The sequence below is a fragment of the Musa acuminata genome, chromosome BXJ3-1, assembly GCF_036884655.1.
Source record: "Musa acuminata AAA Group cultivar baxijiao chromosome BXJ3-1, Cavendish_Baxijiao_AAA, whole genome shotgun sequence".
In the NCBI taxonomy this organism is placed as follows: Eukaryota; Viridiplantae; Streptophyta; class Magnoliopsida; order Zingiberales; family Musaceae; genus Musa; species Musa acuminata.
Genome location: NC_088349.1, coordinates 7,942,991 through 7,967,778, shown reverse-complemented (window position 1 = coordinate 7,967,778; position 24,788 = coordinate 7,942,991). Strand labels below are relative to the sequence as shown.

At 41.4% G+C, this 24,788-nt stretch overlaps 3 protein-coding genes across 8 annotated transcripts; 1 reads left to right on the top strand and 2 right to left on the bottom strand.

Annotated features, from left to right (window-relative positions):
- The first annotated feature begins 1,702 nt into the window (after positions 1-1,702).
- Positions 1,703-6,603, top strand: LOC135628444 (pentatricopeptide repeat-containing protein At4g01400, mitochondrial-like). 5 transcript variants are annotated; one of them, XM_065135086.1, is made up of 5 exons: positions 1,703-3,290; positions 5,031-5,300; positions 5,398-5,579; positions 5,882-5,999; positions 6,314-6,603. In XM_065135086.1, exon 1 carries the CDS (start codon positions 1,738-1,740, stop codon positions 3,085-3,087), a length of 1,350 nt encoding a protein of 449 aa, XP_064991158.1. In that variant the 5' UTR covers positions 1,703-1,737; the 3' UTR covers positions 3,088-3,290; positions 5,031-5,300; positions 5,398-5,579; positions 5,882-5,999; positions 6,314-6,603. The 5 variants fall into 5 exon arrangements, with proteins under 5 accessions (XP_064991158.1, XP_064991157.1, XP_064991159.1 ...); XM_065135085.1 differs by having other exon boundaries at positions 5,877-5,999; XM_065135087.1 differs by lacking the exons at positions 5,882-5,999; positions 6,314-6,603 and adding an exon at positions 5,704-5,827.
- A 3,414-nt stretch (positions 6,604-10,017) lies between these two features.
- Positions 10,018-11,491, bottom strand: LOC135629760 (MYB-like transcription factor ODO1). Its single transcript, XM_065137643.1, has 2 exons — positions 11,181-11,491; positions 10,018-10,781 (listed from the first exon to the last, which is right to left on the bottom strand). The coding sequence occupies exons 1-2, from the start codon at positions 11,441-11,443 to the stop codon at positions 10,340-10,342; spliced, it is 705 nt and encodes a 234-aa protein (XP_064993715.1). The 5' UTR covers positions 11,444-11,491; the 3' UTR covers positions 10,018-10,339.
- A 1,127-nt stretch (positions 11,492-12,618) lies between these two features.
- Positions 12,619-18,153, bottom strand: LOC135629576 (probable serine/threonine-protein kinase PBL19). Of its 2 annotated transcripts, none has more exons than XM_065137123.1 (5): positions 17,503-18,153; positions 16,968-17,429; positions 15,981-16,238; positions 13,796-13,918; positions 12,619-13,395 (listed from the first exon to the last, which is right to left on the bottom strand). In XM_065137123.1, the coding sequence occupies exons 2-5, from the start codon at positions 17,349-17,351 to the stop codon at positions 12,967-12,969; spliced, it is 1,194 nt and encodes a 397-aa protein (XP_064993195.1). In that variant the 5' UTR covers positions 17,352-17,429; positions 17,503-18,153; the 3' UTR covers positions 12,619-12,966. The 2 variants fall into 2 exon arrangements, with proteins under 2 accessions (XP_064993195.1, XP_064993196.1); XM_065137124.1 differs by having other exon boundaries at positions 17,517-18,153.
- Positions 18,154-24,788: the final 6,635 nt, after the last annotated feature.

The following is a 24,788-nucleotide window of genomic DNA, read 5'->3' as shown; positions in this document are numbered from 1 at the left end:
GATTTTATGAAGGGAAAAGATTAAGCTATCTTTGTGTGATGTGGGTGCAGGTTGGCCATTTCTCACTCACTATTCTGAAGATGATGTTGGCTTTCCTCATTCTCAGGCTTAGGCAATTATATTACATCTAAAATCAATGATCAACATGGAACAAATATCATTACTGTAGGAACAAGAAAAGCACTTTAAATTTATATATATATATATAGAGAGAGAGAGAGGAGTGCAGTCATGAACTTACAATAATCAAGTGATTAACGGTAACCGTAGGTATACAGATCATAAATATACAGTAATAAGATTTCCCTCAATTAAGGTTTCAGTACCAATATCTGCAATGCATGCACATATACAGGATAAAGGTTCTCCAGCTCATTGTAGAGGTCTTCCAGCTCTTCCTCATCCTCCTTTTCTTCCCCTATCGCCTTCTACATCACCACCTTTGAGCAGCTCCACCGCTTCCTCCGTCGTGGGCCGCTACTCGGGGTTGATATCAATGCATTGCAAGGCGAGCGCCACCACACGCCCTTCTTCACGAGAGGCAAAACCCACCATCCAGCAGCTTCTCAATAGGCATCCTAGCGTTCACAGTTGCGAGCAACCGGACACCGAAGCCATGCATGCAGCGGCTCTCGGAGACCTTCCCACACATGGCGTATTCCGGTGCAAGGTGGCATACATTGCCATTCACTCTCGTCGTGTTCACTCCTCCCGTCTTCAGCTTTGTGATTCCGTAATAAGCAACTCTAGCATAGAACCAAGGAGCACGTTGCCTCACGGAGAATGTGAAGGACACTGTTATAATGAAGACATGGTACGATGATGATGATGATGATGATGATGATCAGAGACACATGATCTGACTAAGTCCTTTCAGAGGCTCCAATGGCGATCGATTGCCTCCTCTTGGGTCAATCAAGAAGATGCTCGGCCGTGGAGATGGCTGGGAAGGCCTGTCCTCTCTACCTGTACAGAAACCCCGAAGGCTCACGAGATTCCTTGGCTGTCATGACCTTAAAAGGCAATTCATGGCGACCAGACCTACACGATCAATGAACAGTCAGTCCTCTGTTAGTTCTACCAACTTCTCCGAGCTTCTCGTCTTCATGAAAGTGTCTCGTTTAAGGTATAGATATGCAAGGTTATTCATGGCGCTCATTTGATCCCAAAATGCTATCCTGTGAGCAGAACTTGTACAGTACGTTCGTTCTGCCCCGTGTTTGGCCGATGGGGAGCAGCAGAGGCATCTCTGAAGCATGTCTCTCCAGGGAATGAAGATGACAGGGTAGATGAAGAATGAAGTCGGTGGAGTTCAGGGAAGAAGAGGAGTACAGCAAGCATAACCAGCCCAAGGCACCTTGAGACTAGTGCTCGTTCTCTTGCGGAAAGCTGTCCCTTCTTCCTCGGTCTCATCGAACACTCAAACCCTTTTACTTGTTTACCTTTGTGGATCATATGATTAAATTCTTATACCATAATAGCAGATGCTTTGTTTAATAGATCCTTAGAAACCAACATGAAAACACATATATGCTATTTATTTTGTAATGTCTGATGGAGAACCGCCGTCGCGTGTCTCAGTCATTCTTTCGAACATCTCGAGTGCATATCCGATGCTGTCCATGTTTCTGTCGTCTGTTGTTTGTAATCTGATTGGGCTTTAAATTGGATCACGGAGGCCCATTAAGATGACCTTTTATTTCTATTCCGTTTGCGAAGCGCGAGCTGCGAGACGAAATGGCTCCACGGATCTCGCTCCCTCGCAAGGTCTTCCCACTCCCCTTCTCCTCCCGCCTCATCTCCTCGTCCGCCGCGGACCACCAGGCAACACCGTCGCGACCGTCGATCGGCTCTCCGGCACGCATCCACAAGCTGATCGCCGCTCAGTCGGACCCCCTCCTCGCCAAGGAGATCGTCGAGGTGGCCTCCTCCCTCCGACCTGACCTCCCCCTCCACCCCTCTTCCTTCCACTCCGTCATCCTCAAGCTCGCCCGCGCCGGTCACCTTTCCGCCGCATCCGCCCTCCTCCGATGCCTCCCCTCCCCCTCCCCCGCACTCCTCTCCTCCGTCTTCCTCGCCTTCTCCCGCCACCGTCGCCCCGACCTCGCCCTTTCTGCCTTCCGACGCATCCTCTCCTCCCCCTCCAGCTCCTCCCCTCCCCGCCCTAAGCTCTTCCGTCGCCTCCTCTCCGCCCTCGCCGCCCACCCCTCATCCCTTCCCGTCGCCCTCTCCCTCCTCAAGTCCTCCGCCTCCTTTGGCGTTCCCGACTCCGTCCGCGCCCACAACGTTCTCATCCACGCTTTCGCCCGCTCTGGCAACGTTGCCGTCGCGTACTCCCTCTTCAACCGCATCTTCACCGTCGGCCTCGCCCCCGACGTCACTTCCTACCGGATCCTAATGCAAGCGTTGTGCCGGAAGAGCCAGGTCGGCACCGCCAACGACCTGCTCGATGATATGCTCAACAAAGGCTATGTCCCTGACTCACTCACCTACACCACCCTCCTGAACAGCCTCTGCCGTAAGAAGCGGCTCCACGAGGCCTACAAGATGCTGTGCCGCATGAAGGTACGCGGCTGCAACCCGGATATCATCCATTACAACACGGTGATCGTTGGGTTCTGTCGTGAAGGTAGGCTGCTTGATGCATGTAAGGTGATCGAGGATATGCCTGATCATGGATGTTTGCCAAATCTTGTCTCCTATACGACACTGATACATGGATTGTGCTCACGAGGATTATATGATCAGGGTCATGGGTATCTGGAGGTTATGGTGGGGAAGGGACTCGTACCGCACTTCTCAGTGTTTCATGCATTGGTCAAGGGGTTTTGTAGCGTGGGGAAGGTGGACGAGGCTTGCAGGGTGCTGGAAACAATGCTAACGAAGGGGGTGGCCCCGCATGTGGAGACATGGGACTTGCTTGTTGCTGGAGTTTGTGACGATGATAGGGAGAAGCTGGAGGATTGTGTTAGGAAGGTGGTGAATGAGGAAGAGTGGAGGAGAAGCACAAGGATCATTCAAGTTGGCTGTGGATTGGAGGGATACATGAGCAGGAGATCGAGGGCCGGAACCAGAAATGGATACTGATTCTTCTAGGATTACAAGGTTTAGAGCATAAGAAAGACTGTTCCAGAACAGTATGTAAGAGTTGCCAGATTGTAGAATAATGATGTATTGTTTTATTGATGAGAAGCCATTTCTGAAGAAAGGGAAGCTATAATCTAGACCGAAGGACGAGGAGTACTTTATTTGTCATAAGGGCACCTTTTGGCAAGAAAGTATGAATCCAGGTATGTAACTATATTACAAACACTCTTTCAAGCACTACATCAATTATGCCACTGACAATTCTCAGCCACATTACAAACACTACATCACTTATACCACTAACAATTCTGAGCCACATTACCAAACATTTGCAGGATGCCAGAAAAGCTAACAGAAGAAAATTCAATTAGGTTTCTGTTGTTTTTATAGGTCTTGAGAAAACTTCATAATTTCCTTGCATACTCAAATCTCATTGAACTGTCAATCATGGTTTAGTAGCTGAAGTCCAAAGAAAAATAAAATTAGTTTGTGTGGCTTTGGGGTTAAATTCACGAAATATTCGCTAAGAGTTTTATCCGTGCATGCAAGCTAAGTTGAGCAAGTGATATGGACGAGATGCTCAACTTAACCAAGAAGATCCAGAACAAAATTGGGGCAGCTGTCTTCATGTTAGATTTTATGATGACATAGTGTTTTAATTTCTGGGGAAAACCATTCAGAATCATGCAGGTTAAGGCTGTTGTATGTCATATATCTGTGGTCTTATTTTTGTCTGTGTGACATTTTGAGTAAAACCTGTTTCTACTAACATCTGAAACAGCCAAAACATTATTGAAAAACATGCATTTCGTTGGTAAACGTGTTTGAAGCCCCTCTTTAAGTTCCTGTTTCTAAAGCTAAAAGGAAAGTTGAGAATGAGGCCAGTACTTCAGTACATGAGTGTAAAATTAGATTTTTCTGAGAGAGGCTAAGCTATCGAATGCATAAAAGGCTGGGTAGACTCGTAGAAAACAAAACCTTGAAAAAAAAAGGAATCTAGCTAAACCAGAAGGGCTATAGTATCTAATAGTTAATGTGAATTATTAAATAAAATGATATTCATTCATGATCTGATGATTTATGAAGTATGTCCCATTTTGGTTGGTTGTTGAGAAAAGTTATGCTTGCCTATTTAGGCATAATTAATCTGCTCACTATTGCACTAGTTATCTGTGGATCAAATGGTTGTAAATACCATTGTGTTAATGTGCCTGAACATACTGATATAATGGTGGATGAGAGCAATATCTAGTTTTCCTTTTTCTATTTCATATGCACAGGAGAATGGTTCCTTGATCATTTCACTTGTTCGTGTGAAACTTATTAACTTTTGGTTTAAAAACTATTTCGAATTAATTTTTAAATTAGGAGGATGACCCTTTTTTGCGAACTAATATTGAGCCATTATGGCCTGGGAATTAATTGTTTTAGCTGTGGAAATAGACTTTAGAATAGCTGCATAAGTTTGAGATGCATATTAATAAGAGCCCGAGACACTGGGTTACCTGGTTTATCTGTAAAGCAAATGGTTAGCGATAGATTTGTTCTTGTCAAACCAGGCTGGAGTCTGAAAATAGATAGATAGATGAATGAGAAAGTCAAAACTTTTATCTCCTTAGGTGTCATAGATGAATTTGCTGCAGAGGATCATTTCAAGATAGCATCTTCATATTTCCAAATGTGAGATTGTCCAACCAACAATTGAGGAAAGCTCATGGTGAAATCTTGTACGATAGTGAAACTGTGGAGTTCAAGTCCATCTTCAAGTGTTACATATTCTGTTTCTCAGTAATTCCACGAGTCAGTTGACCCATTGCTGTTGCTGTTCTGATTGCATCTTATAGTTCATCCGGTCAGGTAGTTGACCGTCTTATATTCATTTTATTGTTTCTTTTATGTTTATTTTTTTCTTATTGCGTTTTAGCTGTTTTTGTTCCTCTCAGCAAATCGAACCTTTGGGGTCAGTGAAATGCAGCATGCTCGGGAGAAGTTGGAGCTGGAATGCTCTAGGGAATCAGATGTGATATCCAACACATACTAGTTTTCTGTAGAGTTCTTGCAGGTTAAGATGTGCACCAGAGAATAGATGATGTATTGTCTCTCCTGTTCTTCAAGCAAACGATAAACAGCGGTGCTGTTATGATGTGGCACCCTAAGAAGCAGAGTTTCTTCATCAAAGTTCAAAATTGTTTCTCGTGTCATCAGAACTCTTGGTACTTATTCTGCAAGAATATCATCTTGTGCTACTACATCTAAGATCATCTTTACATGTATCATTTGAGAATATAATTGGGGTTCCCTTACATGCAGGGGAGGCCGAGGTGCATGCTACTGGGGAGGGCTCATCAGAAGAAAGTAACTGCAAGGTGGCTCTCATCAGTGTTCATAGAGAATCCAACAAGCTGCACAATTGGTTGGCCGACAATGATAGGGTTTTCTTCTCTTTGGGACCATACCTATCTGGCTGGTGGACTCCATTAACTAGCGAGCAGGTGAGATGCAACATTCTTGGATGCTTGCTTGACGAGCAGTTACGTTGAAATCATTTTCTACTATCGAGGGATCACACTGGTGTTTCTATTCTTACAAAATTTCTGGCTACACCTTTTATTTCAGAAACCCAAAAAGCAAAATCCTGCTTGTCATATCCAGTTTTAAATGAAGAGATGTATTTTGACTTGCTAGGGATGTATATATAATTATGAGTATTTCAGAAACTATGCCATTAAGCGGTTAGTCACGTTTCGGGGACTTACTTGTTGATATTGTTGCCCTGTAATGGACTAAAGTGCAGAAGTCTATCAACCATCTCTCATTTCCCTGCTTGAGAAGGATCCTTGCAACCCTGCAAGTAAACAGAGAAAGAAAATTGAGAGAAAAGGAAAGAAGAGGGAGAAGGAAAAGAATAACAGGTGATCTTCTTTTAACCTTTATTCTTATTTTAATATTCCTGTTAATTTTATTCTATTTGGAAAAATCTTATACATATTGTTGATGCATAACTTAGCATCCTATGTATGAAAATTTCTGGTACGCTACACTGATATGATATATGATGAGTTTTGAGATTTATTGTCGAGATCTTTTTATTTTGGGAGTCATTGGATTTCGAGAAAAGTGGGTATCGGTGCTATTGCTAGATACATACATACAAGAATCGTTCTGCTCAGTCTCATGATCTCTGAGTAAGCTCCTGATTCATATTATCTTCTTCTGGCTATTCCAGTTTCTCCATAGTTCTTTCACTCTCCTGGAGGACAGAACCGATTGATTCCAACTCTGAGATTGAAAATTGGGGGTACTGGCAACAGCAGGGGACGCTGGAGGGGTGGTCTTATGTGGGAGCGCTGTGGGAGCCTGTGGCTGATGAGGTTCCGCTGAGATCTTTGGCCTGTGTTTCCTGGTTTTCTTCTTCACCTTCTTTTCATCAGCAGCTAGTCGACTCATTAGGTTAGAGCTTATTTGTATCGTATATGAATCCGCCATTCCTGAATGCAACAGAATATTCCAAGGTTTAACCTTCGTAATAGAATTGAAAAAAAAAAATCAACCGAACCAACATATTCGGAAAGCTAAGACACATGAAATCAAATGTTTAAAAAGCTCAATTGTTAGATTCTGCATCATGAATTCCTATATTGCCTTGACGATCGAACCACTTTAGTTGCTTAGGAGAGAGAATCAAATACAAATACACAAAAAAATAAATATAATAAATCAAAGTCATTAGTCAATCATCAATTATATTTATCAAGTAACCTTTATAATATTGCTGGTTTTTGGCATTGTTTAAATCAGCTGTAACCTTTTCGTTCACTTAGTTTAGTATCGACATGTGTTAGGAGATTTTGTCATCAAAGTAGACCCGACATGGTTTGAACTCGAGGATACAAGAATATCCGAGGTGGTGACTAAGGTGTCCTCTGAGATGGTTCCGAGGAGGAAGTGTCCAACCCTCGAGACACCACCTAAACTAAAATCGATGTTGAAATAAATTTTTCAATATAGTCTCTCCGATCCTCAAGTTAATGATTGAGATCTTTAGTTGGTAAAGATTTTTCTTAGGAAAATAGTCCCTTAGTATAACGTCAATGATTAGTTTTTATACTTGGGATTGGGGAGGGGACAATATCTAATTATCCCAACATCTCTTTCTCTCTTGACATCTTGTCCACGTGAGCGATAGACAAGAGACAATCCCGAACGGGCTGCATAGACAAGAGACAATCCCGAACGGGCTGCCTATGACTATTGTCTACGAGGATGGATAAGTGGAGAGTGATGAATCTTTTTCTTCGATGATAACTTTCGTATATTGATTACGTGTCATATATTCCCTATCAACAAGCATGTGGCGCAAGCACATAAATGGATCTGCTTCCTTGTTGCTAAAAGGTACATCTCCGCAACACAAATGAGACATCAAACTTCAGTTTGACAGCATGTCAAAGATAAACTTGAAGACTTGGCTATAAATGTTGCACTTCTGAGTGGTTCACACTTCTGTTTCAGTCAGAATCCCTCTTCGTACGTTCTGATGCTCAAATTTCGAAACATGGCACTTGGAAACAAAAAAAGAAAATCTTAAATATGGAAGTATTTGCACTCGGAAAAAACATGCAAACATAGCTATTGAAATATATAGAAAATTACATAGAACATCGGAAGATACGTCCTACCAATCTCTATCATCATGATTGTTTCATGTGATTCTCAACAGGTAACACCTGGGAACAAGATGAGATCAATTTCGATAAAGACTCCTATGTTAACATAGAAAACCAGGTTTAATTCAGAGAAGAAAACTGATGTGATATAGAGAGAACAATAAACCAGTTCCCTACATCAATCTAGTTTGAGATATCTTGAGGACATACCACAGTAGATGGATCACCTAATGAAGTGGTGTGTGTGTGTGTGACAACACCTAAACCTAAAGCAATAGATCTTAAATTGCCATATTATTTATTCCATGTATAAAGAAATCATCTGCTTCTACAAAATTAAATTGTTCAACAAGTTTAATCTGCTTTCGCATGCAACCCTTAATGGTCTTCTAAATCGGACAAACAAAACGAGTAATTTGTTCCTAAATCTCATTCATCTTCATTTTTCAACTTCATCCAATTCTTCACGCCTCCTAACTTCATATACACATTCTTGGATTTCTTCATTTTCTATTATTATAGTCTCTTTCTAGATTTTTATTGACAACACCTATCGATCCTATTTTCATTCATTAAATATTAAAAACAAACACGAATGATAAAATAGTCGAAACCAAACAATCATTACTCACAAACATAATCAATCGCAATATTCTTTCCCTTACCTATTCTCATCTTTATTTTGCCTTTGTTAATAGATTAATTAAATTGACTTTGAAAGCTTATCGTAAGATTTATTCCGTCTTCATCACTTATCCTTTGTCTTAAAAAAAAAAAAAAAAACGTGAAACCCGTCAATCCATCAAACAGAAAAGACATAATGAAATATTTATATCTAGATTTATAATAATATATTAATTTAAATCTTTACTCACTGAAACAGAGATATTAAATTTATTATTGTTGAGGTTGAAATGGTGGCCAAAGAACATCAACCAATGGGTTGCCTAACAGTGAAGGTCCATGCTGTATGCATGCTTGGAAAAGGATGAGCCAACCAACCTTGTCTTATCCCCCAGAAACTGATGTGCCTTCACCAAACCTAATGATAGATAGTTCTGCAGATGGAACTCAGCAGCTTGGAAATGTAACCTTTCCTGGCAGCTGAGAACTTGTTCTTAGCTCCTCGGTCATTGCTCCCAAGGCAGGTTGCCTTCTTATGTCCCACCGCCATCGTTTTCCATCCATGTCTCCGGTACATCCAGCTTCGCTTCATCTCGACCATTTTGTTGGTGATGCTTAGCTTTCATCTGCAAGGCCCACATTTCTTGTTTCAGCTTCCTTCTTCTTCATCCTCGAATGCGCCACTTCCTGCGGTGTGTCGTGCAAGAATGCTTGCTCATTTTCTACGTGTGATTCTAAAGCAAACAATCCTTCTTCTCCTCGTCCAATCGCACCACGCTGTGGATTGTTCTTGTGGCTGTAGCTTTTCCCACCTCTCACGCTAACTGCTAAATCCTTCGCCATGTGTTCCATCATGACCAATATATAAAAACAAATTAATGTGGTTCCACAACTTTCGACATCAACTCATGGGTATAAATATTTTGAGGGAGAGAAAACTCGAAATTAAAATAAATTATAAAGAATAATAATCAAGAACATATAAAAAATAAAATCGATGCAAAATTAATATGATTATATAACTCTCGGTCAAAAATAAATTCTTCATTAATTATAAGACCCTCGATAAAAAAATTATATATATATATATATATATATATATATATATATATATATATATTTCTCTAAAAAAAAAACCTAGAGAGCATCAACATTATTTCTAGATGCCTTAAAAGATAATCAATGAGTAGTAGTTTTATTTTTTTTATGAGAACTATTCCTTATCCTTCTCGGACACTCACTCCCAAAATATTAAAAATTCTTATCGACCGTCGTGTTTTTTTTTTTTCTCCTTATTTCACCTAATCTCTAACATAGTAAGGTAGAGAATATATGTTTTTTTTAATGTTTAAAGAGTGAACCTTAGGGCAGATTATTAAATGCAGTCAATTGGATAACATTTTGCAGCACTTGTGTCGCACTCTATACACTTAATTTAGTCTAATTATCATATGATCAAGCTAGACTATCATCCTCCACCTCACCGCGTCATGTTTTGATGGTTGACGATGTAGAACAGACCAACTAGGACAAGGCAGCAAACTAGGAAGAACTGATCACACTTGATTCCATACTTTGAAATTTGCTACTGTGGAGTCATAAGAGACATCCAATGTTCCTTGTTCATGACATCCAGATCTATAGATTTCGTCCATCCACGTTGAATGCTAAGCTAAATGTACACCTTTGATGTGCGCAGTCTTGTACATCACAGGATCAATCTGGACGACGACAAAGTTCTCCGGAGAACTAACTGTACATGACTTTCTACCCGGACACACCCACAGAGGGAGGAGGAGAAGAGTAGCTTCGTTGTGATCCAGCTTCCACTTTGCAGGAACAAGGGATCCAAGCTTGCTTCCCTAACCAAGCTTATTAGGAGCAATCTACACTTGTACACTACACGGAGAACTCAGTTTTGCTTTTGTCTACCTACAATTGCCAAGCCACTTGCACATCTCCTACCCAAGAGCCTGGTCATCGAGCAGCCACTCGCAGCTCCCTTCGTCCCACGGCCATACTGGCCCGGCGACGCTGCCGTAATCCACGTCCTCGTTGCTGGGAAACTGCCACAGCTCATCCAGCAGTGACGTGTTGTCCTCCCACAAGCAGCTTAACAGCGGGTCTGCGCCATCAGCGTTCGAGCTTGCTTCCGTTGGACTTGATGTGTTCTCCGACGACTGGATTTGACCGTCGGTTCCTCGTGATTGTAACTGCTGGTCGGACTTCGATTCCGTCGTCGCAGTGGACTGTGAGGAGACGGAGTTCGCTTTCCTGTCGAGTGGCTTATGAGTGACTGGATCGACGCCCATCTTAACAAGTTTCTTCTTGATGTGTGTGTTCCACAGGTTCTTGATTTCGTTGTCTGTTCTTCCTGGTAACATTGCTGCAATCTTTGACCACCTGCATGGAGTCAAATCGAGGTAATTGTCATGGAGCATGCTCGTTGTCAACGGAACCGAAGCAGGAGAGAGCAGTAGTCAAAGCTTGAACTGTAACAGGAGATCGATCGCTGTATCTGATGACGCAGAACACAGGAGAAACATAAAAATAAGTGACTGTTGCTGAGTTCTACGGAATGGACGGATAATGACAATGAAATATTATGCCAATTGATGTGATCATGACAAACGATCATGTTATGTTTCAATGTTTGTGATGCATTTAACGCAGCAAAAGGTAGATGCAGTGAGAAGATTGATATGCTGCTTGTTTCTTATGTGTTGAACGTGTGTGATTTTGATGCATGCACGCCTCGGTAGACGTGATCGAAGGCAGAGCAGGGAGAAGAGGAGAGAGAACCTATTCCCCAAGCGAGCATGGAAATCGATGACCAGCTGCTCTTCGGCGGGGCTGAGCAGACCTCGTTTGAGGTCGGGGCGCAGGTAGTTGGTCCACCGAAGCCGGCAGCTCTTGCCGCACCGCAGCAGGCCCGCGAGCTTTGGGACGGCGCGCCAGCAGCAATGGCCATTGGTGAGGATGAAGCTGATGAGCTTCTTGTCCTCCTCCGCCGACCACGGCCCCTTCTTCACCCCGAGCTTGTCGCAGCACGGTCGCCTCCCCATCTCCCCTCCGGCTTGAGGCTTCCGGAGCTACCCCCACCCACCAAACCCCTCGTATTTAAGACACCTACCACCGTCTCTCTCTCTCTCTCTCTCTCTCTCTCTCTCTCTCTGCAAATAAGCCATCCCCATTGAAAGCAGCCGCGCATCTGCAATGACCTGACCAGTGTTTTGTTCTTCTGATGTGATGGCAATGGTAGATGATGTGCTAACCTAAAGGAGTTTAGATGCCCTTTTGTTGCAATCTTACTCTAACATTTCATCACCAACGTCGTCATCTCACACTGAATTGTGGGGGAAACAGCCCCATTTGACTCGGTCCTAAGTCGAGTACCGGTTGAAGGGGGCGTGCGTCAGCAGTGCGTCGAGGCTACGTTGCATGCACCCCAATGTGTCAGCACAGTGGTTAGCATACGTTGGTGATGCGTTGTACATCATAGAGTATCTGATATGAATCGTGTCTGCCATGTAATCGAACTCAAGATATGTTGTAAGAAGCCTAGTCTTGGATTAAGGAATTTTTTTTTTTTCAATTTTAGTAGTTAATCTGATCGAGTAAATCTTAATTAGTTGCACGTAAAAAATGATAAGACTAAGATTCATTATAAGAGTTTGATAAATATACTATTATTTAAATATTTTGATCAATTGTGTTACTTGATATCAAAACTTCAAGTGCAATGATTTGTCAATTGAACTATCCTTCACATATATCATGTTAGAATTTGATCTAGGCTACACGTGGATAGTGTAAGAAGATTAGAATTTGATCTAGACTACATGTGGGTAAAATAAGAAGATTTGTCACGATGTGAATTGCTGTCCTTTAAGTATAAAAAATTATAATACCTAAAGTAATTTTATATTAAAAATAAATAAGACTAATATTGATTTATAAGGATCTGATAAATATATTATTATTAATTTTAGCACAAGTATTTTTTTCAATAATTTAGGACAAACGAAATTAATGAAACTTATCCGACCCAAGTCATGATACGAAGATGACACAACCGAGAGCATAGAACAGATATTTTGTTTCCCCATCAATAAAACCAGAGAACACATTATTCTTCGATTTGTGCAGACAATTATAGTTCCAGTCAGAACACCCTTTTGCCCTCTTTCTACAGTGTCATGTACTGCTAATTTCATGTTGGAGGTCGTGAGAAACAAGGGAAGACAATCCACCAAACTGGTTTGATACATCAAGTACAAGCAAAGTGCAACTCGCAAGTTCAAGCTTATTCGGCCAGGTCTTTTACAATCCAACTAGAACTCATGATTCTAATCTGCTACTCGCTGAGTTACATACACTAGTCGAAGAAAGAAAAAGAAGAAAGCAAACAAATTTGATAATTACATATCAGCGAAATTGATACTTCCAAGTTGCGTAAGGAATATAATTTGGTACCGAAACCGACACCACCTCGTTTACTTTTCTGAAACTTGAAGCCTTCAATTTGCAAAACGCATTCTCCTTGTAACCATATGGACCACAGCCCTCAATTTAGCTGATGAAACAGCTACCTCCTTGAAGATTCAGCATCGATTCTCCTCCTGTTTGAATCCATCGGTAGAGTAAGTTCTTTCACTGGGGGCTCCATCTGTATGGCTCTTCTCAAACACTTTACGACTTCACTCATCGATGGACGCTCTTTACGATCCCTGACCAGGCATCTGTTGGCCAACTTAGCTATTTCATGTGCAGCTTTGAGGGAGAATTCATTTCTTAGTTTCGGGTCCATGATCATGCTGAACTTCCTGGTCTCTACGGGGAATTGCCTCACCCATTCCAAAAGCTTCTGCTCATTTGGTGGCCGATTCCTCTCTAACGAACGCCTGCCTGTAAGGATTTCGTAAAGAACCACTCCAAAACTCCATACGTCACTCTTAATTGTGAGATGTCCCGTCTCTATGTAGTCTGGAGCTGCATATCCATACGTGCCTACAACCTGTCAATGGAAGCATGAGCTCTTCCAATTAGTAGTGAAAAAGGACATAATGGCACTTGGATTGTTTACGAATGTTGCCTTAACAAGTCTGAATAGCAACAAAGGATTGATGTAGCAAATCTAAATAGTTATCAATGAAGATTACTGAAACCCAGACATCATACAGTAAGAAGTTGACCAAAGACTGAAACTAAAGGTGTGTCAATGTTAAGTCAGCAACAATTAGTCATCCAATCATTTATTGGGATGTTAGACCATGAACATTATACTACTAAAAGGGGGGAAGAGAAAAGACAGATGAGGCATGAATATATCAAGCTTGAGGAGAGTATCTTATTAATTTATCTGAAGGTTTATGAAAAGAGATAGCAAGTCAACTGATTCAGCAAAGTACACATACCGCCGTAGTCACATGAGTGTGCCCAGCTGTTGGTCCCTCCCGTGCCAAGCCAAAGTCTGATAGTTTTGGTTTGAAATCTTTGTCTAACAATACATTTGATGCTTTAAAATCCCGGTATATCACCTGCCAAAATACGTAGAAAATATTTATTATAAGCTCCAAGTCAGAAAAACTGAATTATATCTCTCAATAAGCCAATTTAAACTGATACAAGATGTAATACAAAAGAAAAAAAAAGGCAAATTCAAGCATGATGAAGCTAGAACAATGTCATGATACTTTTGTCATTGTCTTTGCTAATTACCTTGACAGAGGGCACAAGAAAAGAGACAAATTGCATAATCTTTATGAACCTTAGATAGGGCACTAATGGAAGAGTGTACGCATTTATCATCTGTTTTGCTACTTTCTGTAGTTTTTACATTACTGTCCCCTGTTCTTGTAATAATGTCATTACCTTTTGAAATGGAATTGAAGACTAAATTGTTTCCGAGAAATGGAGTTCAAATATAAGATTTTGATAAGAGCTGCACCCCCAAGCCAATTAATGCATATGCTACAAAAGAAGAACTAGGCACCAAATCAGGTTCTACAAGATGTAATCTTTATACATGAATGTGTATTCTACTCATGACATTTTGATAGAAGCTAATGCTCTCACAAATGTCCAGTATCTGCAAGAGTCTGACTAGGAAGCTTATTCAAACATCACATAGAAACTATATATATACACACACACACACACACAGATAAGAAGAATAGTCAATATAGATATTGAGGTGCAAATAGTCAATATGGTTCTACACAGATAAGAAGAGAGATAAGAAGAGAATGTGAGAGAAAGGGAGAGGTGAATGATGAGAAGAACAACAACAGCAATAGAGTCATAAGTCCCAACTATTTGGGATTAGCTATATGAATCTTTTGTCGTCATCGAGATGTATAAAAAGTCATATGCTTAGTTAAGTTTAGAGTATTGAAGTCATTAATTATGATTTCCATTAAGGTCTTTTTAGGTCCTTATTTGTCTCTCCTCTTGCTACTAACATTAATGATTTCGCTTCTTCTACCTATCATATCCATAGGTCTTTTAAGCACATGCTCATATTATCTTAAACGATTCTCTCTCATCTTATCTCTATCAAAATGATACCTAGTTATTTACGAATAAAAATATTTTTTCCGTGTCTTTCTTAGTAACTCCATACTTCCATATTAACATTCTCATCTTAGCAACACAATTTTTTTGTATATATTGTTTTTTAACTACCCAACATTTAAAATCATATAACATTGTTGGTCTTACATTTGTCTTATAATTTTTTTCAATCTCAACAATATTCAAAGATCACACAAGACTCCTAACGCCCCTCGTCATTTTAACCATCCTATTTTTACTCTATAAATAATATCTTCATCAATCTCTCCATCTTACTGAATAATTGACCCAAGAGGAATATATTCATTTGTTCCAAGGTGAACAATGAGAAAACGAGAGGAAATATTCATTTGTTCTCTCAGTCTTTACATTAGGTAAGTGGCAAGTGCAAAAGCTCTCTTTGGCTTATGCTAATTTGAATTGCATTTGAATTAGTACTGCCACCATTCCTCTATACTTAGCTACTCTTAATGTTGGAGGCATCAAATTAATGCAGTTGCCAATCGAAACCTAAGCATTCTAGATTTGTGCTATTAAAAGAAGACAGGAAATGAACAGTGTCAGATCTATTGTTTTTCTCTTTCTCTTTGACAAATATCTGTCAGGATAAGTGATGTAAAACGATATGATGAGGATGGTGAAACTGCTGCGAGACGAACAAATTCTGCTATTATTTGCAGCATATTTAAGTTGCGATCAGAATTCAGTAGGAACTTAGAGGATGCAAAATCCAGGCAAAAGAAGGACATGAAATGGGATTCTCTGATTGGCATCTCAATCAGAGTAGTGTTTCTACATGTAAGACCCGAATGTGAAAAGTGTACCTCATGATTTATTTAGTTTAGAAGAAAGACAACAACAAATCATATGATCATTTCTTAGGGTCAGCTGAATAAACTTCACAAGAAGTCAGATATACACAAGAAGGGAAGGTTTTGTGTATCAAAAAACAGCAGGACCAGAGGAAGAGCCTATTGGCACAAAGGAAGCAAGCAACAAAACTAGTGAGAAAGGAAGAGACGGTACCTGAACTTCTCCCTCGTGTAGGTATTCTAAGCCTTCAGCCACACCCAAAGCTATCTGCAATCTCAAATTCCAGGGAAGAGGAGGATAAGCCCTGCTAAATAGATGATCTTCCAAACTCTTGTTTGGCATAAACTCATAGACCAATAGCCTTTCAATCCCTCTCTCATCATCTTGTGCACAGTAACCAAGAAGCTTCACAAGATTTGGGTGCTCAAAAACTCCAAGAAATTGAACTTCTGCCAACCATTGCTTATGACCCTAAGTGTTCAAAAAATATTAGCATTGCTAGATAATATATAAGGAGAAAGTCATTTCACATATATATGCATAAAAAGTTGTCATTACAAGTAAAGATGCAATGACATGTGACAGAAGATGTGTATAAACCCTCCGATAAACCTACCGATTTAAATCAAGCCAAACTCAGATCAATCAGCATTAGATGACAATCATGAATTTTCAAGAGGTTATAATTACCTAAAAACACCAACAGATGCAATGTTACAATCCAACTATCAGAAGACGCAAACATAGTCCAGCATAGCCACTTATTTAGATTACAGGCAACATCTGTTCTCTTTGTTCTTTCTATTGTATCTTTAAGTTGTTTCGATCAAACAGAGATCTTCAACTCTTCCTCTCTTACCCTCCCTTTCACTGCTACCAAAATCTTTCATTCCTGTTGACACCATGCAATTTTCTTTTTTCCTAATAGCTGTGCTCAATAACATAATAAAATGATGATAATTCACTTCTTAGATGCATATACAGACCAAAAGTTTTCCTTCCTCCTCTAGGTTTGCAGGATAGATGCAATATGCTTTCAACTTTCAAGGCTTAAATAGCTTGTAACTCACCAATCTGAAGGTATCTCCATCAGTTAATGCAATTTTGTGCAGCATGAAAAGACAACAACAATGGTGCTTGCACTCACAGTTAGATTCAAATCGACTATAATCACAGGGATGAACAGGTGACAGGGGATACCTGCAAGCCTTTTTGGTTGAGCTTCTTTATGGCCACCAGCTTCCTGCCCCCAATTCCATCCGGATGTCTGACATAACCCTTGTAGACTCTCCCAAACCCACCTTCCCCAATCTTATTCATTCTGCTGAAGTCATTGGTAGCGTTCCTCAGTTCATCCAGCTCAAAAACACGCAGCTTGTGACCCCTCTCCTCGTACAAAGCCGGAATGCTCTTCTGTGACGTCGTAGACCCCGTTGACCTGCTCCAACGCCTTCCGGCGGCCGAATCGTCGGACCGGCTGGTGCTAAAACTCGAGGAAGTAGTAGTCGCAGGCGTCGTGGCGGGGGCACTGCTCCTCTCCGGTGCACCCTTCGGCTTCTTCTTGAAGTAGCCAAAGCATGCCATGTTTCGGAGTAGGGGATATGAATTCCGACAAGAACTCAGGTGGATCGAAGACGAGAAATCAAGAATCGAGCTGAAATCCTAACAGAGGGGGAAAAGCAAAGGTAGAAACTAAGAACGAAATGGAAGCGAGGATAAGGATTTAAAGACCGACCCAGGTAAGAAAACCTCGCGAGTGAGAACTGATTTGACAGGGGAGGAGGAGGAACTACGTCAGGTGGGAACCGGGTGAGACGCCGCTTCTGCCACCTGTTGCTTCGCTGTGGAGCCTTCCTCTTTACCCACACGATTTAGGATCACGGAGTGCTTTTGCCTGCGTAGACACGCAGCTGCAACTGCTTCGACGAAATTTCCAACTCTCTCTTCGGTCTTCACTGCTTCCGCTCTCGACAGCTCCTGCAGTCTACCCTGGCTATCGACAGAGTTACAGTCAGTCATCGCATGGGGAAGGAAGCGGAAGACTCGCGACGAGAGACGAAATTTTTCTCAGGGATGGCATCTTCGACGTTGCCTCGTACGAATCGCCGCTCTCTTCCAATTCCGTTCGTCGAAGACCGCTGTTGGCTCGACTTCTCGGAGGAGTATGAACACGGGAACAAAATTAATGGGTCATGTTAGGTACGCAGGGGACAGTTGGGGATGCGAAGAGAAAGATGGGTGTTCTGCATCACCAGAGCTTCCAATCTGACCCTTTCCCAGTCAAGATCTGCCTCAGAAACTACAGTTCCATGTGAAGAGGATAAAGCTTTGATCACGCTGGAAGATGGGCGAATCTACAGGTTCATATTTGTGCGTCTCGTAAGATCTCCAACACCATGGTTAGCTTGAGAAGGCAAATTTGGTTTCTTTTACGTGGCCTATGTCGGCCAAACCCACCACTGTACTGGGTTTTGACCGCGGAAAGCGATGTTGGCGGTTGAAGATCATGCGGTTATAAATCTTTATCGGTCAGAGGATTCAATCCTAGCCATCAAGCATGAGACTTGTCGTCACGTGAGCTGAAACCCACCGTGGTCACCACGTCGACAGCACAGGAGACCGGCGGTGGTTCTTAACTATTCGAGGTTGAAAGCAAGACTAAGAATTGCATAAATGATATAGGACGAATCGTCAAACAAATTTCTAACTTCCAGAATTTCTCAAAAACGTTTCAATTTGTAAAAAAATTTATAAAATATTTCTAATCATAAAAAAAATATTTTATCCTCATGTGACATCGTCATCATCACCTTCGCGAATCTTCTTCTTTGTATTTCATTTTCATATGATATCAAGCTATAATCCTGCATAGATTATATTCCTTCCTTCGGGAAGGAGAACGACGACGAGGACCAAATAGATCATATTCTACTCCCGTGAAGGAGATGAGAGCGTGAAGCGGTTCCGCGGCCGTGTGAAGTTCGTGGCGGAGATCCACGATCCTTGGAAACAGCTTCAGTCGCTTGATCCCTTGCCCCACTCATATCTTCATGTCATATTACTACCGAAGCATGGTGCAAACTGCAAACCACCTTGGCAAAATCTTTCACGCACTCGTCTGCTTAGTCTCTTATCTAGTCTCATACAAGTAAAACAAGAGGGAAGTACTATTACTGATTATCAACAAAATATAAAAGTTATTAACGATAACTTGGCCCTGATAGATCATAATCTTAGTGATGAAGAAATCATTATCCAAACACTTAACGACCTCAGGGATGAGTATAAGGAATTGGCAGCAGCAATACGGGCACACGACTCACCGATGTCATTTGAAGAACTCTATGATAAGTTGACTAACTATGAGATATATCTCAAGCGTGAGGATAAGTTGTCAGGACCCTCCATCACAGCTCAAGTCAATCAAAAATCTAAGAAGAAGAGTAACCGGTACAACACAACCATTAACAAAGGTTTGGCTAGCATGCCTCTCAAGCTTGTGGGCTCCAAACAAACCTCCCCTCCTCAATCTCCTCAACATTTCAATTACAACCATCAAGGCGGCTACTTCAATTATCCTCAACCCTAGCGTCCTGATTACACAAATCAACAAAGAGTTGTTTGCCAGCTGTGTGACAAAATTGGTCACTCTGCAAAAGTCTGTAGAACTCGACCCAGACTTCCTCTTCCGTCGCATTGGCCTCACGTAAATCTTACAGCTATCCCGACTACTAGTCATCAAAATTGGATTGTGGACTCTAGCGCATCTCATCACATCACCTCGGATTTATAAAACTTGTCCATCCATAACAACTATGTTGGAAATGAAGATATCATCGCTGGTGATGGTAATGGACTTCCCATTATACTGGTTCCACAATGCTTAATTTATATAGCACTACGTTTACGCTCTATGTGCACCTCACATCAAACAAAACCTCATTTCTGTTTCTTAAACAGAATCATACCTCAATTGAAGTCTTTCCTAACTCCTTTCTTATCAAGGATTTTGGACAACATTTACGAGTGGCCATCAGTTCCACAAATCACCCAACCCACTACCTACTCTTCGGTCGTAGCTCCAACTGATGTGTGGCATCGTCGTCTTGGTCATCCCTCAACTTTTATTCAACAAAAATTACTTTCCCGTTATTTTCTTCCTATGCTTAAAACTAATAACATTATAACTCATTGTGATGCTTATTTAAGTAATAAAAGTCATAGACTTCCCTTTGGAAAATCCTTCGGCTCTAAACCCCTTAAGGTTATTTACACTAATGTTTGGGCCCCGCTCCAATCACTTCCTTTGATAAATTCAGGTTTTATGTTATTTTCGTAGATTATTTCACCAAATACATATGGTTATACCCTCTTCACCATAAATCTAAAGTTTCAATAGTCTTTACCAACTTTCGAAGATTGGTCGAGAACTTCTTTCGGTCTAAAATTAAAATTGTTTACTTCAATGGTGGCGACGAATATCAAGCCCTCACATCCTGCCTATTTGCTTATGATATACAACACCTCAAGTCACCTCCACACACTCCTCAACTCGTCGGCTCTACTGAATACAAACATTGATATATAGTTGAAACTGGTCTCACACTCTTACACTAAGCCTCTATACCACCAACTTTTTGGACTACAACCTTTCAAGTTGCCGTCTACCTCATTAATCATATGCTTACTCTAGTCCTCGAGTACGAGTCGTCATTTGAAAAATTATTTCACAAATTCTCAAACATTCAAAAACTCAAAGTGTTTGGATGTTTATGTTATTCATGGCTCCGTCCCTATACCTTATATAAGATAATATCAAAATCTAAACCTTGTATTTTCATTGGATACTCCCTTAACCATAATGCCTTTCAATGCTATGAACCCCAATCCCGAAAAGTATTTACATCCCATCATGTTATTTTTATAGATACTACCTTTCCGTTTCACAACCCTGAGTCTCCTACTGTGCGATATACTCCATCACATATATATCACTAGAGTACGCCATCAATCCCGTCAACCGAGTCTCCCATAATATCATCCAGTCCTCCTCAGGATCCACACTCTCTCATTCTTCCGGTGTAACAGCTCCTCACCCCCTCCATTGTGCCTCTCCCTTCTTCACAAGGTTCCCCCATGACTGAAGGCATTCCATCGGAAACACAATCACTACCTTTATCCTCTCCTGGGACCAATGACACTGAAGCCCCTCAGCCTACCCTAATCCATGTTAGTGCCTCTCCACTGCCCATACCTACAACACACCCTATAACTGTTAGGATCAAGAGCACTAAGAGGGGGGGGAGGTGAATTAGTGCAGCGGAAATCTTTCACTATTAAAATCGAAAGCTGCGTTCGTTGGATAAAAACGATTTCGATGTAAAAGTTGATCTTAAGATTAAGCAAGATGACGTTAAAGTAAATCTACGAAGGAAGTTTGCAGTTTATGATGAAAATCAGAATGCAAGCGCAAACTGAAATGCGACGTTCGTACGATAAAACTGGTTTAGGTCTAAATGCCAATTTTGAGGATACTGAACTTTGAGATACGTTTTATAAATGCGCAGAAGGTAGTTTGCAGTTATGATTGAAATCAAAACGTAAACTGAAATGTAATGATCGTACAAAAAAGCCGATTTACGTCTAAACGCAGATTCGGAAAGCTCTGAACTTAGAAACTCGTTCGTAAAAGCGCAGAAGGCAGTAGCTATTTAGGAGGTTTGCAGTAAAGATAAAATGCTTAAAGTAAATGCAAACCGAGATTTAGAGTGGTTCGGTCAATCTTGACCTACTCCACTTTTGGCTTCCTCCACCGACGAGGTCACCGACGTCAACTAGAGGCCTTCCTTCAATAGGCGAAGGCCAACCACCCTTTTACAGTTTCACTCCTTTTGACGGGCTTAGGAGACGACCCTTACAGAAATTTTCTCTCCTCTCTTTACAACTCAAAACTTTGAAGAACAGAGGGAGGAGAACTTTTGACCTTTACAACAATTTTGAGCTCTAAGAATCACAGAAAAAGATCAAGATTTCGAGTGTAAGTTATCTTTCAGTGCTGAATGGGTGGGATATTTATAGGCCCCAACCCAGTTCAAATTTGGAGTTCAAAACTATAAATTCCTGGAATTCCGAGATCAGGCGGTTGCACCTCCTGACTGGGGCGGTTGCACCGCCTGGCAGAGCTCGAAGACTGAGCCTCTGGGCGGTGCCACCTCTGTCAGGGGCGGTTGCACCTCTCTGCCAGAGCTCGAAGACCGAGCTCAGGCGGTTGCACCTCCTGCCAGAGCTCGAAGACCGAGCTCAAGCGGTGCTACCTCCTGTCAGGGGAGGTTGCACCGCCCAATCTCGCTCGGAGACTGAGCCCAGGCGGTGCTACCTCCTGGCTGGGGCGGTTGCACCGCCCAGTCTCCCTGGGAGACTTAGCCCAGGCGGTGCTACCTCCTGGCTTGGGCGGTTGCACCTCCCACAGCAATCAGGGTCCGAATGGGTAGATCCATTCAGCCCAATTTGGGTTTTTCAAGGGCCCAATTGCCCCAAGATTAAGCTAATGGGATCACCTCCCATTTCCAACTTAATCATTGTGCTAACTACGATAAATCCTAAGACAATTTCTGCAGCTTGCTCCGGTGCGTCAATCGCTTCTTCCGGCGAGTTTCCGGCGAACTTCCGTCGATCATCCGATGAACCCTCGGTGATGCTCCTGCGGACTTCCGGCAAACTTCTGGACTTGCGACGATCCACTTGGCAAGTTCCGACGAGCTTCTTTTGGCAAGCTTATGGACTTCTCGGATTTGTTCCCGCAGAACCTCCGACGACTGTCCGAACTTCCGTCGAACTCTCGAACTCTCAACGTGATCATTGTCTTGACTCCGGCGCAACTCCTGCTGCATGTCTAATTTTCATCGTAGTTAATCCTGCACACTTATCTCAATACATAGATTAGACAACAAATGACAATTGATGTCATCATCAAAATCCGAGATTCAACAATAACCTCTGGACATCCAATGACAATACGCTCCAAAAGTGGCGTCTTTAAACCACGATAAATTCTTGACCTACATATCATCACAACATCCTCGTTAGAGACCACTAAACCTACCATAATTACTCAAGCCCAAAAATCTCCATACTGGCGTAAAACAATGTGTGAAGAATATGATGCACTCCTTCATAGTTCTACATGGACTCTTGTACCCTCTCATCTCACACAAAACATCATCGAGTGTAAGTGGAACTCATATGGATCCGTAGCCAAATAAAAAGCACGTCTAGTGGCCAAAGGGTTTCATCAATGTCTTGATTTCATAGAGAAATTCAACCTTGTTGTTAAACCCATAACAATCCGACTTATTCTAAGTTTGACCATCTCAAAAGGCTGGCATTTACGTAAACTCGACGTTAACAATCCTTTCTACAGGGCACCCTGACTGATGATGTCTTCATGCAGCAACCTCCTGACTTCATCCACCCTCAATATCCAAAGCATGTTTGTAAACTACAAAAAGCTATTTATGGACTTCGTCAGGCTCCAAGAGCTTGGTAAACCGAACTTGGATCATTTTTGGCATCAATTGACTTCATCAACTCCAAGTCTGATACCTCCTTATTTCTTCGTCACCAAAGTGATAATATAATATATCTTCTAGTATATGTGGATGATATTATTGTCATAGGCAATAATCCTATGAAAATCAAGGCATTCCTCAAGCATTTAGCAGATCGATTCTCCCTTAAAGATCTCAGAACCTTGAGCTATTTTTTAGGAGTGGAAGCAACATACACATCTTCTGGGCTCTTCCTATCATAACAAAAGTATATTTAAGATCTGTTATTAAAATGAACGTGCAAGATGCAAAGGCAGTAGTTACAACACCTCTATCTACTAGTGAGTCGCTCAAACTATGTGATGGAAGCCCTGCTACAGATCCAACTCAATACCGTCAAGTCCTTAGCTTCTTACAGTATTTATCTCTCACCCATTCAGATATCTCATTTGCGGCCAATAAATTATCTTAATTCATGCATCGCCCATCTACTATGCATTAGTCTGCAGTCAAATGAATCTTGTGATATATTCACGGGACTATCAATCATGGTCTCTTTTTCCGCAAACACTCCTCCCTTCATCTCGACGCCTTTGCTGATGTTGATTGGGCAGGGAATTTTGATGACAGAATATCCACGTCGGGATATATTCTCTTCCTTTGACCTAATCCAATCAGTTGGAGTTCTAAGAAGTAAAAGACGGTTGCACGTTCTACAACTGAAGCTGAATACCGTGTCATAGCCACCACTACTGTAGAACTCCATTGGCTCATGAATCTCCTCAATGAACTTGGCATCAACATCACCTCTACTCCTATAATATATTGTAACAATGTCAGAGTCACTTATCTATGCGTTAATCCGGTATTCCACTCATGCATGAAACATATAGCCATCAACTTTACTTCGTGCGAGAACAAGTTGTCAGACATCAACTACTTGTTTCTCACGTACATACAATTGATCAACTAGCGGACTCTCTCACGAAGCCTCTTACTCACAAATCACTTTCATCACATTGGTCTAAGATCGACGTCCTTGACAAAAGCACCGTCTTGCGGGGGCATGATAATAGTCAAGATCTCCCGTGATAACAACCTCAACAATAGCCAAGATCTCCCCAACTACATGAGGAAATATGAAAAATCCTTCTATGTTGAGGAAAATTCTCCATTATAATATATATAAATATGAAGTATTGTGTATTGTTTCAATAACTCCATGCAATCTTCTTCTTTGTATTTTGTTTCTTAAGAACACCCTCCCTTACGATTGATGGTGCAAGTATATAAGTCAACTTTTCTTCTTCACTTGTAGTTGATGATGAGGAGAGTCTACAAGTAATAATAAAGACGTGCAGCCTTCGTCACTAGCGAGGAAGGCCTAGGAGATGACTATTGACGTCCGACGATGATAAAGTCTTAGCCATTTATTGTCTTTTGTGCACGATTATGCCTGTATCGTGGGCGATTA

Bases quoted from the DNA above. Each gene is read 5' to 3' on its own strand.
- LOC135629760 (XM_065137643.1), bottom strand. From the start codon at position 11,443: ATGGGGAGGCGACCGTGCTGCGACAAGCTCGGGGTGAAGAAGGGGCCG. The intron at 10,782-11,180 runs GTTCTCTCTCCT...GACTCCATGCAG, and splicing joins CATGCTCGCTTGGGGAATAG to GTGGTCAAAGATTGCAGCAA.
- LOC135628444 (XM_065135086.1), top strand. From the start codon at position 1,738: ATGGCTCCACGGATCTCGCTCCCTCGCAAGGTCTTCCCACTCCCCTTC.
- LOC135629576 (XM_065137123.1), bottom strand. From the start codon at position 17,351: ATGGCATGCTTTGGCTACTTCAAGAAGAAGCCGAAGGGTGCACCGGAG. The intron at 13,919-15,980 runs GTACCGTCTCTT...GTATTTTGGCAG, and splicing joins TACACGAGGGAGAAGTTCAG to GTGATATACCGGGATTTTAA. The intron at 13,396-13,795 runs GTATGTGTACTT...TTCCATTGACAG, and splicing joins ACACTCATGTGACTACGGCG to GTTGTAGGCACGTATGGATA.